The sequence below is a fragment of the Dermacentor andersoni genome, chromosome 2, assembly GCF_023375885.2.
Source record: "Dermacentor andersoni chromosome 2, qqDerAnde1_hic_scaffold, whole genome shotgun sequence".
Lineage (NCBI taxonomy): Eukaryota > Metazoa > Arthropoda > Arachnida > Ixodida > Ixodidae > Dermacentor > Dermacentor andersoni.
In genome coordinates, this window is record NC_092815.1 from 237,156,372 (window position 1) to 237,170,367 (window position 13,996).

A 13,996-nucleotide genomic window follows, 5' to 3' on the forward strand; every position below is an offset into this window, starting at 1 on the left:
ATTCCTCCAATTGCACTGCTAGACTCGCCCCACTAGATAGCGTTCGAGCGTTAAGCGTTACCAGTTTCAGATTCCAATGGCGGCCTGTTTGGAACCAGGTATTCTTAACACCGGCTACTGCCTCACAGGTCTGACCGCCGCCGTCGTCAGTGGCTTCGCAGCTGCTGGGGACTGAGGGCCGGGGTTTGATTGTTGTATTCATATAGGAAGTTGTGGCCAAGTGCTGCACCAGGGTGGCCATTCCTGCTCAGGTGAGGGAGTGCGTTACCGGTTCTGGTCACCGGGATCAGGCCGCACTCCAGGCCTGCTTATGCAATTTTATCAACACGCGGATTTTTTTCTTTTTTTTTATCCGGTGGAAAATTGCGCGGCACCGGAAATCGAACCACGCTCCTCTGGCACGCGAGGCGGATACTCTACCTCTACGCCATCACTGCACCCCTTGTAATTGTAATTGACTTGTAATTGACAATAAAAGAAAATTCCTAGAGCCACAAAGGCCAGCCACCAAGCCTTCAGGTCGGGTGCCGGAGGGAAGACCGCCATAGAGTGCGCGGTGGTCTGTAACGACCGAAAAAATGCGGCCGTACAAATATAGCCGGAACAAGGTGACAGCTCAACTAAAGCCAAGCACTCCCGCTCGGAGATGGAGTAATTTCTCTCGGCAGGTGACAGCAGGCGGCTGGCGTAAGCTATCACGCACTCGGTAGCATACTGTTGTTGGGCGAGAACAGCACGGATGCCATAACCGCCGGTGTCGGCGTGGACTTCGGTCGGTGCGGCTGGATCAAAGTGGGCAATTATGGGAGGGGTGGTCAGAAACTCGATGAAAGCGGCGGACGCGTGAGCCTGCTCCGGACCCCATGTAAATGACGTGTTCTTTTGTAGAAAATCTGGCAAAGGCTGAGCTACGTCGGCAAAGTTTTTGACGAAACGGCGAAAGTAGCAACATAAGCCGACGAGGCAGCGCATGTCAGAAATAGAACGTGGCACAGGGAAACTGCTAACGGCGCCCACTTTTCCCGGATCTGCTTGTAGACCGGATGCGTCAGCGAGGTGTCCAAGCACGGTAATCTGACGGCGTCCGCATTGATATGTTGTGGAGTTCAGTTGGAGGCCGGCTTTTCGGAAGGCCGGAAAAATGGCGGGAGTTCAGTTGTAGGCCGGCTTTTCGGAAGGCCGGAAAAATGGCGGGGAGTCGGGTAAGGTAGCTGCCTTAAGTGAAAAAAAAAAACAATAACGTCGTCATGGCAACAAAACAGGTGGTCCATTCATAGACTCGCGGAAGACAGTCCATCATACGTTCAAATGTCGCAGGAGCATTGCATAGGCAAAAGGGCATGACTTTGAACTGATATAAACCATCCGACATGATGAAGGCCGTCTTCTCGCGGTCCATTTCATCAACTGAAATCTGCCAGTAGCCGGATCGAAGATCGATGGACGAGAAGGATTTAGCTCCGTGCAAGGAGTCCAAGGCGTTATCGATGCGTGGTAGTGGGTAGACGCCTTCTCGTGTGATCCTGTTTAGGTGGCGATAATGGTCGCAAGAACGACAGGTACCATCTTTTTTTTTACAAGGACGACAGGTGAAGTCCAAGTTCTATGACCCCTTTGTGGAACATTTTGTCCACTTCTGATTGGATGACTCGACGTTCACCATGCGTTACACGATAGGGATGTCGACGAATAGTATTCGTGTCTCCAGTGTTTACACGGTCGTGAATAACAGATGTTTGGACTAAAGGCCTGTCGCCGAAATCAAAGATGTCACTGTACGATTCGAGCAGGAGACGTATCTTCATGGCCTGTGCAGAGGTGAGTTCAGGTGCAATCATTTTCGTGAAGTCATCCGTTAACGAACCAGAACTGCTAGCTGCAATTGGGGCTAATATACTACTCTCAGCATTCAGACTCTCAAAGTCAAATTCGGAACCACTAGAAACACTGCTCAAGAACGTGCCGGCCGGACGCACTTGAGGGCGCAGGCTGAAATTCCGAAGCCGTAGAACGACGTCGTTATTAGTAACCGTGCCAGCGTATGTGGAACAGCAACGGTCCGGTTCAAAAGCACGTGGACGATGGGGCGAAGCACATATTAACCGTCAGGGACCTGTGGCTGGATGGTCAAAGTGACGGAAGTAACTGCCTCGGGTGACAGACGCACAGCGTGAGGCGAGGGCAAGTGCGGTGGGGTGGTGCTTGGAGAATCGGCGAGTTGAGGCAGTTCCCACTGAAGAACGCCGTTTGCGCAGTCGATGAGAGCAGAATGATTGCATAAAAAGTTCAATCCAAGGATAACGTCAGGAGGGCAGTTGTCGATCACAGCAAAGAGAACAGAAGTAGGGCGGCAGGCTATACTTAAACGTGCAGTACACATTGCGAGAACGACCAGCACGCTGCCGTCGGCCACACGAAGCACTCGGGCAGCTGCTGGGTTGAGGACCTTCTTTCGTCTGCGTTGGCTAGCACTGATCACAGTACGTAGGCTCCAGTGTCGGCGAGTGCTTGGACAGGTATGCCGTCTATTTTAACGTCAAGTGGACTTCTTTTGGCGGGCAAAGACAGAGGATTTGCTGCAGTAATGGGTGATGCAGCACCATCTCCAAGGGCTGCATTTCTTAGTTTTCTGAAAGCGTGCGGCCAAAAGCCACTGGGGACGGAAGGCGCGTGGCTGCGGGGAACGGGAAGAGGGGCGACATTTTGCAGTTAACGAGTGGTGTCCGCGCGGCGATGTGAGCGACTGTACCACGTGTTCCTAGCGTCCCTCTTACACTCGGGCGTCGGCGAAACGTTGCGGGCATTTCCATCAAACGGCTCAGGCGTGCCAAGTGTTGAGGGTCACGAATTCCGACAGCAGCGGGCAACATGACCAATGCGACGAGAGGTGAAACATGTTGGCTGGTGGTCCGCAGTTCTCCACTCAGTCGGGTTGCGATAACATGGAGAGAAGCGTCGTGGTGGAGCGAAAATAGAAGGCTGTTCGTTGGCTCTGGGGTTGGCGACAGCACATACAGAATGTAATCCAATGTTTTCAAGCTCCTGGTGAAAGACGGCTTGTACGAGGGGAACTGAAAAAGGGGTAGCATCAGGGCTATGCAAACACAAAGCTGCGGGCGCCCTCGCATCCAGTTCACTTCGAACGATTCGCACCACGTCCTTTGATGGTGACGCATGCTGCTATGCGGGTTGATCTTGACACGTCGACGTTGCAGCAGTATTGAGAAATCTGGCGAATGATTGCAAGACTCGCCGGATTTCGGCTTGCTAGAATTGTCAGCCCTCTTTGATGATAGCATCTGCTGTCGAGCAGCTTTTGCACACGAGCAGATTAAAGACGTCGTCAGCAATGCCCTTCAGCGCCTGACCTACCTTCTCTGCTTCTGTTATGCTGTGATCGGCTTTACGACTAACCGCCAGCACGTCCTGGATGTACGAAACATAAGATTCCGTGGCGGATTGAGCACGGGAGGCCAGTTGCTGCTTTACGGCAATTTTACAGCCAGCTGGTTCGCCAAACAACTCTGTCAATTTTTCTATGCATTGGTCCCAGCTGGTTAGCTCCTCTTCGTGGTTTTCGTACCACACCTTTGCTATGTCTCTTAGGTAGAACAACAGGTTAGCTAGCATAAGCGTAGGGTCCCATTTGTTGATTCCACTCACGCGTTCGAACATGGCCATCCACTCTTTAACGTCGGCGCCATCGGTCCCGGAGAAAGTTCCAGGGTCCTTGGGTTGCAGAACCACAACCGAAGGGGACACTGACGTAGCTGGCGACGGTGACGTTGGAAGCGGCAACGACGTTGATCCTGCGTGCTCACAGTCATTCATGGTGGGGACGGTGATGCGACGTCCACTGCGGAGCTCCGTTTCCTGCCGTAGTACCAAGCATCTCCCTCCAATGTGTTACGGGGATATTGGGAGTACAGGAAGGCTGTATGTACAATATGTACACAAGTAGAATCAGTGTAGTCAAAGATTGCTGAGCAGCAACAACACGCAGCAGCCAGCGTCTCGCGATCCCTTCTTCTTCCTTCCTCTTCTAACTTTCTCTTACAATATTTACCTCTTTGCCGGGCTTCCGGATAAAGCTGACGGCTGCCTATTTACACGCCAGGGACAGTTTGCCAGCTCCCCAGCACTCATGAGGCAATTCGTCAGTTGACTTAGTCTTCTTGTTCATGTTTTTGAGGAAGCGTACCGTAGCTTTTTCATGTCCTGCCACGATACCTCTTCTGATGGTTAGAAGCGCCACCTGTATTTCATGTACTTCGCAGTCTATTTCGAGCTCCGGATTGTCATTGCCTAATACTGCAATATAGCATCACGTTTCAACATGGCGAAGGGCATTAATTAGAAGTTTACCACTAGGCAACCCCACCAATTATTCAGCGCCTATCCAGAAGTCAACGCAGCGTTGACGGCGAGCGTTCACTGGTCAACAAAAGAATTCTGTACCTGAATCTGACAACCTGAACTAATTGATGAAAAGGGCCAATGTCTAATGCTAGCGTGGGAACGGCTTCGACACCGGATTTTCGGATATTAAGTATGCGTGGGCGAAGGCATATCGGAGGAATGGTGCGATATCACAGACGTGATATTGACACGTGTACTTGTTTGTCTTTATCGGGCGACACGTTTCACCGCCTAACAAATGTTAACGTGCAGCTCAGGACGCACCTTCATGTATCCGAAGTTTCTGGAATGTTATCGATGCTTCAATCCGCTGTCTGTGACCGAGCCTTGTTTATTCTGATCGCATATGTGCGCGAAGCGAATAATGTAGAACTTTGTAGAAGGCACGCGGGTCCCAGCGATTACTCTGGAACATTCGACCACTGATGTATAAAAGCGGACGCGCTTGACCCGCTGATGACATTTTTCACGATCGGCAACCGTGTTCGCCGCTATCGTTGTGCTATAAGTGTAGCCTCTTTTTGTGGACAGGTTCGCCCAATAAAAGTTAGTTTTGTCTTTCACAGTATTGCTACTGTGTTCTTCAACCTCACGACCGCGTGACAATATTGCGACCGATTCGACCATTGTAATTGGCCACGATACAGTCATCAGGTTCTCTAGTCTAGCCATATAGGGAAGGCAACGATATTAAAAGCGGGGACTTATGGTGCAGGTGGTGCTCACGTGTCCTGATGTGAATGCTGACGTTTATTATGTTCCTGCATGAAGTAGGTTTCCGTATGTGGAGCCAGTGTGAATAATGTAAAATAAACCCTCTTTCCTATATTCCTACTACCGGACGTAGTCGTCGGTAGGCTTGGTGGACTCTTGGAGCGAACGCCACCTCGAGCAGCAAGAAACTGGTTGGCAGCGGTGACGTCAAAGCAATCGTCACAATCTGGGATTGACGGCCCTAGGAACCTGCACAAGCTCGAGGGACACTGCGGATGGAAGAGCGACTTCTTTGGATTGGGGATCAGCAGAGCTGTTCTTTGTGGCTCAGGAAGGCACAACCGTCGCAGTAACGGCGTAGAGTCTTGAGTGACTTGAAGGAAGAGCAGGAGAAGGCAGTGCGCAGGAGCTGGTTTCTGTGGGCCTGGGAACGAGGCTCAAGGAGTCCCGACCTTCACAAGCTCGAGGTTGGGCGACTACTGGAGTGGCTAAATTTTGCCGGACAATAAGGAAAGAGTTCTATCGGGCAAAAAGCTGTGATTGATCGCCACCGGGTGTGCGTTCAATACAGGGGAAGTCGTAGTCAGCTCTCGGAAAAGCGCGGATATCACAGTGTTAAACAAAGAGGAGTTGTTGCTCTTGGCAGCAGAGCTTTGTATGCACAATAATCATAAGTTGAGGAAGCCCGAAATTCGCACGGCGATTCACGAATTAGGTTTCGAGAAGACGAGCTTATGGGTACCCGGGAAACATATGTCGCGAGAGGAAGGAAAGGGAGGAAGGAGCACTAAAAGGAAGAGAAGGAGCACGAGAGGAAATAAAGAGCGAAAGAGAAGGCGAGGCACGAAAAAAGGCAACAAAGGCAGGCAGAAATTGAGTGCGACAGAAGGCAGGTGGAAATTTAGGTCACGGAAATAAAACTAGAGGAAGCGAGCTTAGCGCGCGGTGTGGATACGCCGCCGGCACAAACGGAAAGTGTGAAAATGACGAGTTTGTTCAGCCGTACAAAACAGGCGATGACATCAGTCTCTACCCGATTAACTTAAGCCGATTTGTGAGAAGCAATCATTTCACCAAGATATGTGGCCGGAGCGGTTGCTTGGCTTGCCGCCGGGAGAAGCCTGGCAAGTTGTAGGCCGACTGAGCGCAGCCGAGGCAGGCGTCTACAGTTCGGAGAAGTCGAGTTTGCTTGCAAAACACAGGCTTCCCACAGAGGAATTTCGGAGGGGATTTCGACAGGCAAGAGAGAAGCCCAGCGAAAGCTTTGTTGAGTTTGCATGTAGCCTGAATGATAATTTTTAGAGTTGGTGAAAGGAGCAGGGGCGGATAACGTCAGTAAACTGTCAGATTTAATCTGCTTACTGCAGTTTTACGAGACCCTCATGGATAACGTGCGCCTTTGGGTTAAGGACAGGCAGGAAAGTGTCTCTGTAAAGAGTGCAGCACAGCTGGCCGAGTATGCGGTGAGCCGTGGCTTCAGGTCACAGAGCAGCAGCGCACAGTACTATCAAAAGGCTTTTTAGTGGTTTGAGGGCAGCAAACCACTAAAAAGAACAAGACGACACTAGTCGCCGTGTGGCACGCAGCGAAAGGATAGCGAAATCACCCGAAAGGGGTAGAAATGAATCCGGAAATTTATTCTGAAGATCTCGAATGGACAGTTCAGCTGGCATGTTATAACTCGATTTTGAAAAGCCGTACATGACCGATATAATGGTAAATGGCAAAGAGTGTGGGGTACTCAGGGACTCCACTGTCGGCCGTGGACGTCGTCCATCCGAAGTATGTGAAAGTGAAGACTGCGCCCGATTGTGCATGGATAAGCTAGGCCTTCAGCGAAGACTGTCTGCCTACCGATGGCAAAAGTATAGATTGCATGACCTTTCGGAGATATCGAGACAGTAGCAGCAGTGTCCAATGGGCTACCGGAAGGATGCCCTTACCTTTTTCTCGAACAGCTCATAGTCGCGACTGAATAAACGCGGGTGCACATTTGCAGAACCCAAGTCTTGGCTTCGATGACGTCCAAAACACGTTATCTAGCTCAGCAGATAGTTCACGACGATGAACGAAGTGCACAAGAAAAGAAAGGATGAAACAGCTAGCTCAGGAGACGTAGTTAAGACGGAAGAGAACATCTTTCCGATTTCACCGGCAAAAACACAGGAAGTGGTTCCAGCTGAGGACCGGCCAACGGGAAGAGACGAAAGGCACTTGAAACTCAGCACCAGAAAGCGTTCAAAGAAAAAGACGCGTCGCAGAGTCAGGATTGCGGCAGAGAAGCAGCGCGGCCACATAAAGCGAGAGCCGCTAAAACCTGTGGACAGCGCAATGAGAAAGTTGGAAAGGCGCGTTTGTCGTCTGGAATGCTTCCAGTCAGAGCGCGTCCGAGTCACCAGACGAGGTTGAAAAGATAGCGACGCTTGGCGCGGGGGAGGACAAAGGTCAGGGGGCAGTTATGTTACCCCTCCTCGAGTTCTTTTCGAGGCATAACGTGTATGGCATGGGAAAGCGCGGCCGTAAGGCGACGCGCAGTGGTCATACCGTGCAGTCAATTCGTAGTGCAATGCGTGGCAGGGATGTTGCCAGTGCGTAAAGTGCCAGGGGTCTGCAGCGAGGGATAGGCCTTCGCGTCGTTTGTATTCCCTGGTTGACAAGGTTGTCGAGAACTTTCAGATCGCGCCCGCCTAGAGTACGGCTGAGATATGATGCAACCGTAGGCTATTCAGAATGAAAAGCGGCATACGTGCTTTGTGGAAACTGTTCGTTTGTTTAATTGAATTTCGTGTTAGGTTAGACGTCTTTAGATCGAGAGATCGTTGCGATTTGGAAGTTTTGACGTTTGGTTAGATTGTTTATTTTCGAAGTTCACTGATTTTATGAAAGAATATCATGGTATGCGCCCTCATACATTTTTGAAAAATTGTTTTCTCGATATGTAGTTCTTTCTTTTAAGCAGATAAGTTCCATTTTTTTATGAGATATCCTTGCAACGCCAAGTCTAGATTATTTGTTAGAAGCCTGTAGTGGCGCGCTTGAGTATCAGTTAACTTTTCGAAAAGTTCGCATTATTTTTGAAATTAAAACATGTTATCTAGAGGATTCCCATTTGTTAGGCCTGTTGGTAAACTGACTTGGAAAGCATAATTAGAACCAGCGAACAAGGGCAGAAGGTAAATGACACCACATTGGGGTGTCATCTCCTATCTGTCCTTGTTCGCTGGCGCTAAATATGCTTTCCAAGTCATATTTAGAGGAGCCGTTGTTTAAGCGCAGAATTTTAGAAAGCGTTTGCACCACTCCTTAAAAGCGTGTCTTGCTCGGCCACTCGCATCTTCGCACTCGCATTCAAGCGCGTAATGTACGTAACATTTTCTCTCATTTCTCTAGTGCGGGTCCTTTGTGCACAAGAGAAAGAAAATGTCAGTGCGTGAGACGCCCAAAAGTAGAAGATTTGTGGAGCCTTATTCGGAATATGTGAATTTTTTCGAGAGGAAAGCCTTGTGTTCGCCTGTGCTTGTCAAGCAACACTTTCTCAGGGAATTCATTCTCTAGTGTGAGGCCAGCAACCGTGGTCTCGGTGTCGTCCTTGCCAAACTTAACGAACGCAGTGAAGAGCATCCCCTGCTGCACCTCAGTCGACAACTGACACCGCGAGCAGAGGCATTTAGCACATCGGTGAAAGAGTGCTTTTGCATATTATGGGTCATTCAAAAGCTAGGAGGCTATATTCAAGACCCGAAATTCACGGTTTACAGTGACCACTATCCTCTTGCATGGCTGAAGCAAATGTGAAAAAAATGGGGATGATGCTGAGATGGAGTCTCACTCTGCAGGAATACAACTTCGAGGTCAAATGCAGGAAAGGGAGCCATAATTAGAAAGCATACGGTCTGAGCTGGGGATCTTAAGCAACAAACACAGGTGTTCTTTTAAAAGCGTTCTGTACGTATCGCTATCGTTATTGAGAAAGGCAATAATTTGTTCCTTGCCCAGGGCTGAGCACGACAGAAAAAAAAAAAAATAGAGGGACAGAGATAGGGGTAGAACTTAGCAAAGCGACGCGAGAATCGTAGTGTTCGGTAGGCGTGTCGCTCGGGCATGCTGGCTAGAGCGTGTGTGTGTGTGCTTGTGTTTTCCTTGGAAGAACGCCGCAATGACACTGCAGTGTCTGAGCCGTCAGTTTAGAAGGGAACCTGGAGGTTTCGGGCAACTGGACTACTAGTCACCCTCAGGTCGAATGTCCTAGCGGCTGAGGGGTATGTTACGTGACAACACGACCAAGAGCATAATTGGGGTTTGCCATGAGGCAACACCACCCATTCATCAGCGCGTATCTAGAAGTGAACGCAGCGTTGATACCGATGGTTGATGGGTCAACAAAAGACCCTTCTACCAGCACCTGAGAAGCTGAACTAATGATGAAAAGGGCCAACGTCGAATGCTACCGTGGGAACGGCTTCTACCTAGGATTCCCAGACTGCTATGCGCTTGCTAAATATGCGGGAGGAAGGTTCAACATCGGAGGCAGAGTCCGGCGAAATGGTGCGATATCTTGGGTGGGATATTGCGACTTATTCGGTGAATGTATTGGCTGCGATGCAGTCATCCGATTCCATAGTGTATTCACCTGAGGAATATGACGGTATTAGAAGCGGAGACCCCTGGTTGTGGGGTTTGACGTGTCCTGATGTAAACCCAGATGTTTAATATGCTCCTACGTGGAATGGGCTTCCATACCTGGAGCCAGAGTAAACAATGTAAAGTAACCCATTTTTCCGTAATTCCTACTACCGGATGTACTTGTCAATGGGTTTCGTGGATTCTTGGCCTAAACGCCACCTCGAGGCGCAACAGGGTGTGTAACTCAATATTCCAGTGTTTGCGGCTACCATGATAGTGCTACAGATTTTTGCAACAGAATGTGGTCATTAGTAACACCAATTTGTTTAAGAACTACACATTCACTAATGAGAAGTCGCATGAATATAAGACAATGAACGTGTCCAGTAAGTCGTTCACATAAATGTAGAAAAGTAGCAGTCTCAATACGCTTTCACTGTGTACACCAGCAGTTACGGGCACGATGCCTGAATCACGGTTCTTAATCTGTACAAACTGCTCCTTCTCCCTTAGATAAGTGACACGCTGTTGGAAGATCAATGTAGCCGAGCTCATGCAATAACTTTCCATGAGGCACCTTGCTGAATGCTTCCTTTATACGCAACAACAAAACATCAAGGTGTGCAGCTAGGTTAGGACTGCTGAAAATTCATGCATGTTTGATACAAGTTGCGTAATCTTTCACATTTGTCTCCGAAGGCCAGCGGGATATGTTTATTTATATGTTTTATATGTTTATATATATGTTTATTTTTATGTTGCACGTTTATATGTTATTTTTATTCCATAGCTCGCGACAGCCAGCTGGTCCAGCTGACTCATCGTGTTCGTCGAAAAGGCCATCTGAACTCGGTAATCCCGCCACAAGCCCGAACCACTACGTTCCTGCAATCATTCTTCGTTCGAACTGCCCGAGACTGGAATGGCCTGCCCATACAAACCGCACTCATCCGCGATACAGCGCGCTTTAGATCTGCCATCGCGTGTTCCGACTCATCTTTCTAATCTCATCATCATCATTCTCGCCTTTTACGTGCCCACCCCTCATGTAATGTCCTATTTGGACCCTTGTGGTATCAATAAATAAAAAAATTGGGAAGTACTGTGCTGCTGGAAAATCATGAATGCATGCCGCCATCAAGTGTTCTACAAGCTAACAACACGTGCTAGCGGTAGAAATGAGCCGTTATTTTGATAGTGACAAGCAGTCGCGTTTTTCATGAATCGCAGTGATGCGCTTTTCGCTCCAGTCATTAGGCATTTCTCCAGTAACGAGTGCCAAGCTAAAAGACCTCTCAAAAACTGAGCGGTTTGCTCCGAATAACGCTGCAAGCAAACACTTGAGATGCTGTATGGGCCAGCAGACATTTAAACATAAACTTTAAGCAGGATAACTTGAACACCTTCTCGGTTAACCACAGGGCCTTCATCTACAGATGTCGGCACACTACAGGGTAAAAAGATACCGGAATGAGGAAAGAATGCTCCGAAAGTTATGCGTGAGCGGTTAGCAATTTCAGCAGCAGCTGCATTAATTTCACTGCCGACTTTAACTTTAGTAATGTCGCCTTTGTTTTCTTTTAGATGATGGCAAAGCTTTTGGATATCGCTTTTAACAATATCAACAGGTCTTCTCGAAAAACCACGTTCTCCGGATCCCATAATTTTCTGCAACAAAATCTGTCTTTGTGCTTAGAAACCAATACATGATTCTTGTTCTGTAAGCAAGATGTAAGCATGATGTTTGTTCTGTAAGCAATATCTCTTAATTTTTCGTTGTGTCTGTATTATCTCTGGAGTAATCTAAGGGTACGATGTACTTTTACGTGATTCTTGAGAAGGTGTATAATTACACAAACGACAACAGCACCGCAAGGCCTGTTCCCCGAGGCTTGATTGTGAGTAACCGCAAAGCCGAGGTTAGTGTCATGATCGTCGATTATGAAAACATCATTTTCTCTAGAAAAATGTTGACTAGCAGACAACGGTTTAGGGCGATCGCGTGTATGACCAGTGGAGTTCCAAGAAATACGTGCGAAACCATGATCGGGAATTCCTGGCTGCACCAAAACATCCTCGGAAGGGAATAACTCGCTGATAAACAATAGATACAAAATCACGTCGCCTCCAGTGAACCGAAAAAGTCTGACCCACGTTGAGACAAAACTCTAAGTATAACAAACTATAACTTGCACTAGACCAAGCATTATTTCAAATATTCTTATTTATCGGAAGGTAGCGTAAAGTCGTCCTTTAAAATAAAGTTCTTACCGCACAATATGTGCACATATATAAATAAATCACACGCGCCAAGCAAACGATACGCAGCATACAAAAAGAATATAATCCTCAAGAAAGACAAATGTAGCTGCAAGCTTTTCGTGTTCAAAGAATAGTTCGCAAGCGGTGACGCCATCAGATTGCTTTCGTGACTACTGATTGTGGGGTCTCGTCATCAATTGCGATGACGTGAAGCGTTCCTCGAACGTTTACCCACCAGCACCGCACACGGGCATTGTTTCCTTCCGCTACTATAGGAATGTGGCTGCGGCGACCAGCAAACTAAGTCTATCCCGCTCGAAATAAAAGTTACCCGCAACTTTAAAATTCACACGTAAGATGTATTCTTTAAATGAGTCGCGTAGCAATTACACTAGTCACGTGAAAACTACGTAGGTCGTTGATGTCCTATTTCTAGGAAGTTACTACAATGTTTCCCACTGGGATGGTTCGTAGTGTCGAATGTACTATGCACTTAGCAGGTTCCTTCGTATGTTTGCATTTTGGCAACCATTACACATTTCTACTCTGTTTAGTAGGCACATCTCGCGATTTTGTATTTGTGGTGATTTTTATTTGTAATTGTCTTGAATTTCATGTGATCGTAAAGTTACGTTGTTAGGATGTTTATGCATGTTTAAGCATTACCTCTTCATTACAGTTCTGCTCATTACCCTAGCTTACGTAAACGTGTATGTTAGGTTGAACCGATAAATATAGCACACAGGCGAATGGGTCAAATATTTTTGAAAAATATCTATCCTGTTCTTTTTTGGCAATAAACTCCCTTGTGATTTGATTTGGTTTGAATTCGTGACCCCATACCCATCAGCAATACGCCAAAGCCATTGAGTCACCGCGGAGGGTACCTTAACGGTACGTATTAGAGCACACAGCAAAAAAAAAAAGCAAAAGAAAAAGAAACGAGAAAAAATATTGCAGCGATAGCAAGGTAACATTGCCCTTGGACCGGTTCGTTTGGGACCCCTGCTCTTTAATTAAAGTACAGGGAAGTTTGCTCCACAGTGAAGGAAACTGTTACGCAATCCTACTGAATTCCCTGTTAAATTTGTATCTTTTTCTTTTAGGTGTGCTTCCACGCATCAGAGCGCCATTATACCGAAAGTATCGGAGGGCTCGGTGCTAAGAGTAGAAACATATTTTATCAGTTCCTTTATTGTGTGCTTTTCAATTGATGATTATTGATTATTCCTATTATCGCTTTTATTTTACCATGTACAACAACAGTGGTTACTCTATAGCGGTCCTGACAGTTTATTTGCAGATATAACTTGAAATAATCGACCGATCTTTTAGCCAATCCCACAGAGTGGGTATAAGCCACTACTTGGATGAGCAACAACATCAAGAACGACTCCACAGACGCTGTTTAAACCGCACGGCGTTGCGACATATTGACACGACACAGCACGCGAACCAATTGCTCTTGGGTGGAAGGAAGAGCGCCCTGCGAAGTTATGAGAGATCTCTTGCACGCGGGGAAATTCGCAAGTGTGTTCTATGACGCCTGCTGATCGAGGCAAGGGTACGTGGACTCGTAGTCAGTGCTCCTTCTTGCGAATCCGAATGGCGGACAATTCTATTTGTTTATTTATTCAAATATGTTTGCACCTATTCATAGTCATATCACAAGAAGGCAATGAAGAAACCAAGGAAAGTATGGGGCAAATTACTTATTCACTGAAATAAAGAAATTATAGAATAAGGGAAATGAAAGTGGATGAAAAAGTCGTGAGCCATTCCACTCTCTGAAGGTGGATGACAACCAAAGCTGTGGAGCACACGACAAAGAGCAGACGCAGGATTTTGAACAAAGGTGTAAACACATTTATTGGCTTGATCGGTGATCATCGTGACGAAGGGTGTGCATACACACTTAGCTTGATACATTCGCTTTCATTCGTGTTATGTACTCGTTCTAAAAATTCGTTATATTCAT

The 13,996-nt window shown here is 47.5% G+C and overlaps 1 protein-coding gene across 5 annotated transcripts in view; it reads left to right on the top strand.

Moving 5' to 3' along the window:
* Positions 1-13,996, top strand: part of LOC126539910 (uncharacterized) — a 107,780-nt gene that overhangs the window by 30,413 nt on the left and 63,371 nt on the right. For 3 of the 5 annotated variants that reach the window (XM_055075702.2, XM_055075705.2, XM_055075704.2), the window contains exon 2: positions 13,311-13,582. The exons of 1 other annotated variant lie outside the window; for it this stretch is intronic. In XM_055075702.2, coding sequence (XP_054931677.1) covers positions 13,558-13,582 — 25 coding nt within the window. In that variant the 5' untranslated portion in view covers positions 13,311-13,557. The remainder of the gene's footprint in view (positions 1-13,310; positions 13,583-13,996) is intronic. One more of the 5 variants, XM_055075703.2, reaches the window with a different exon arrangement.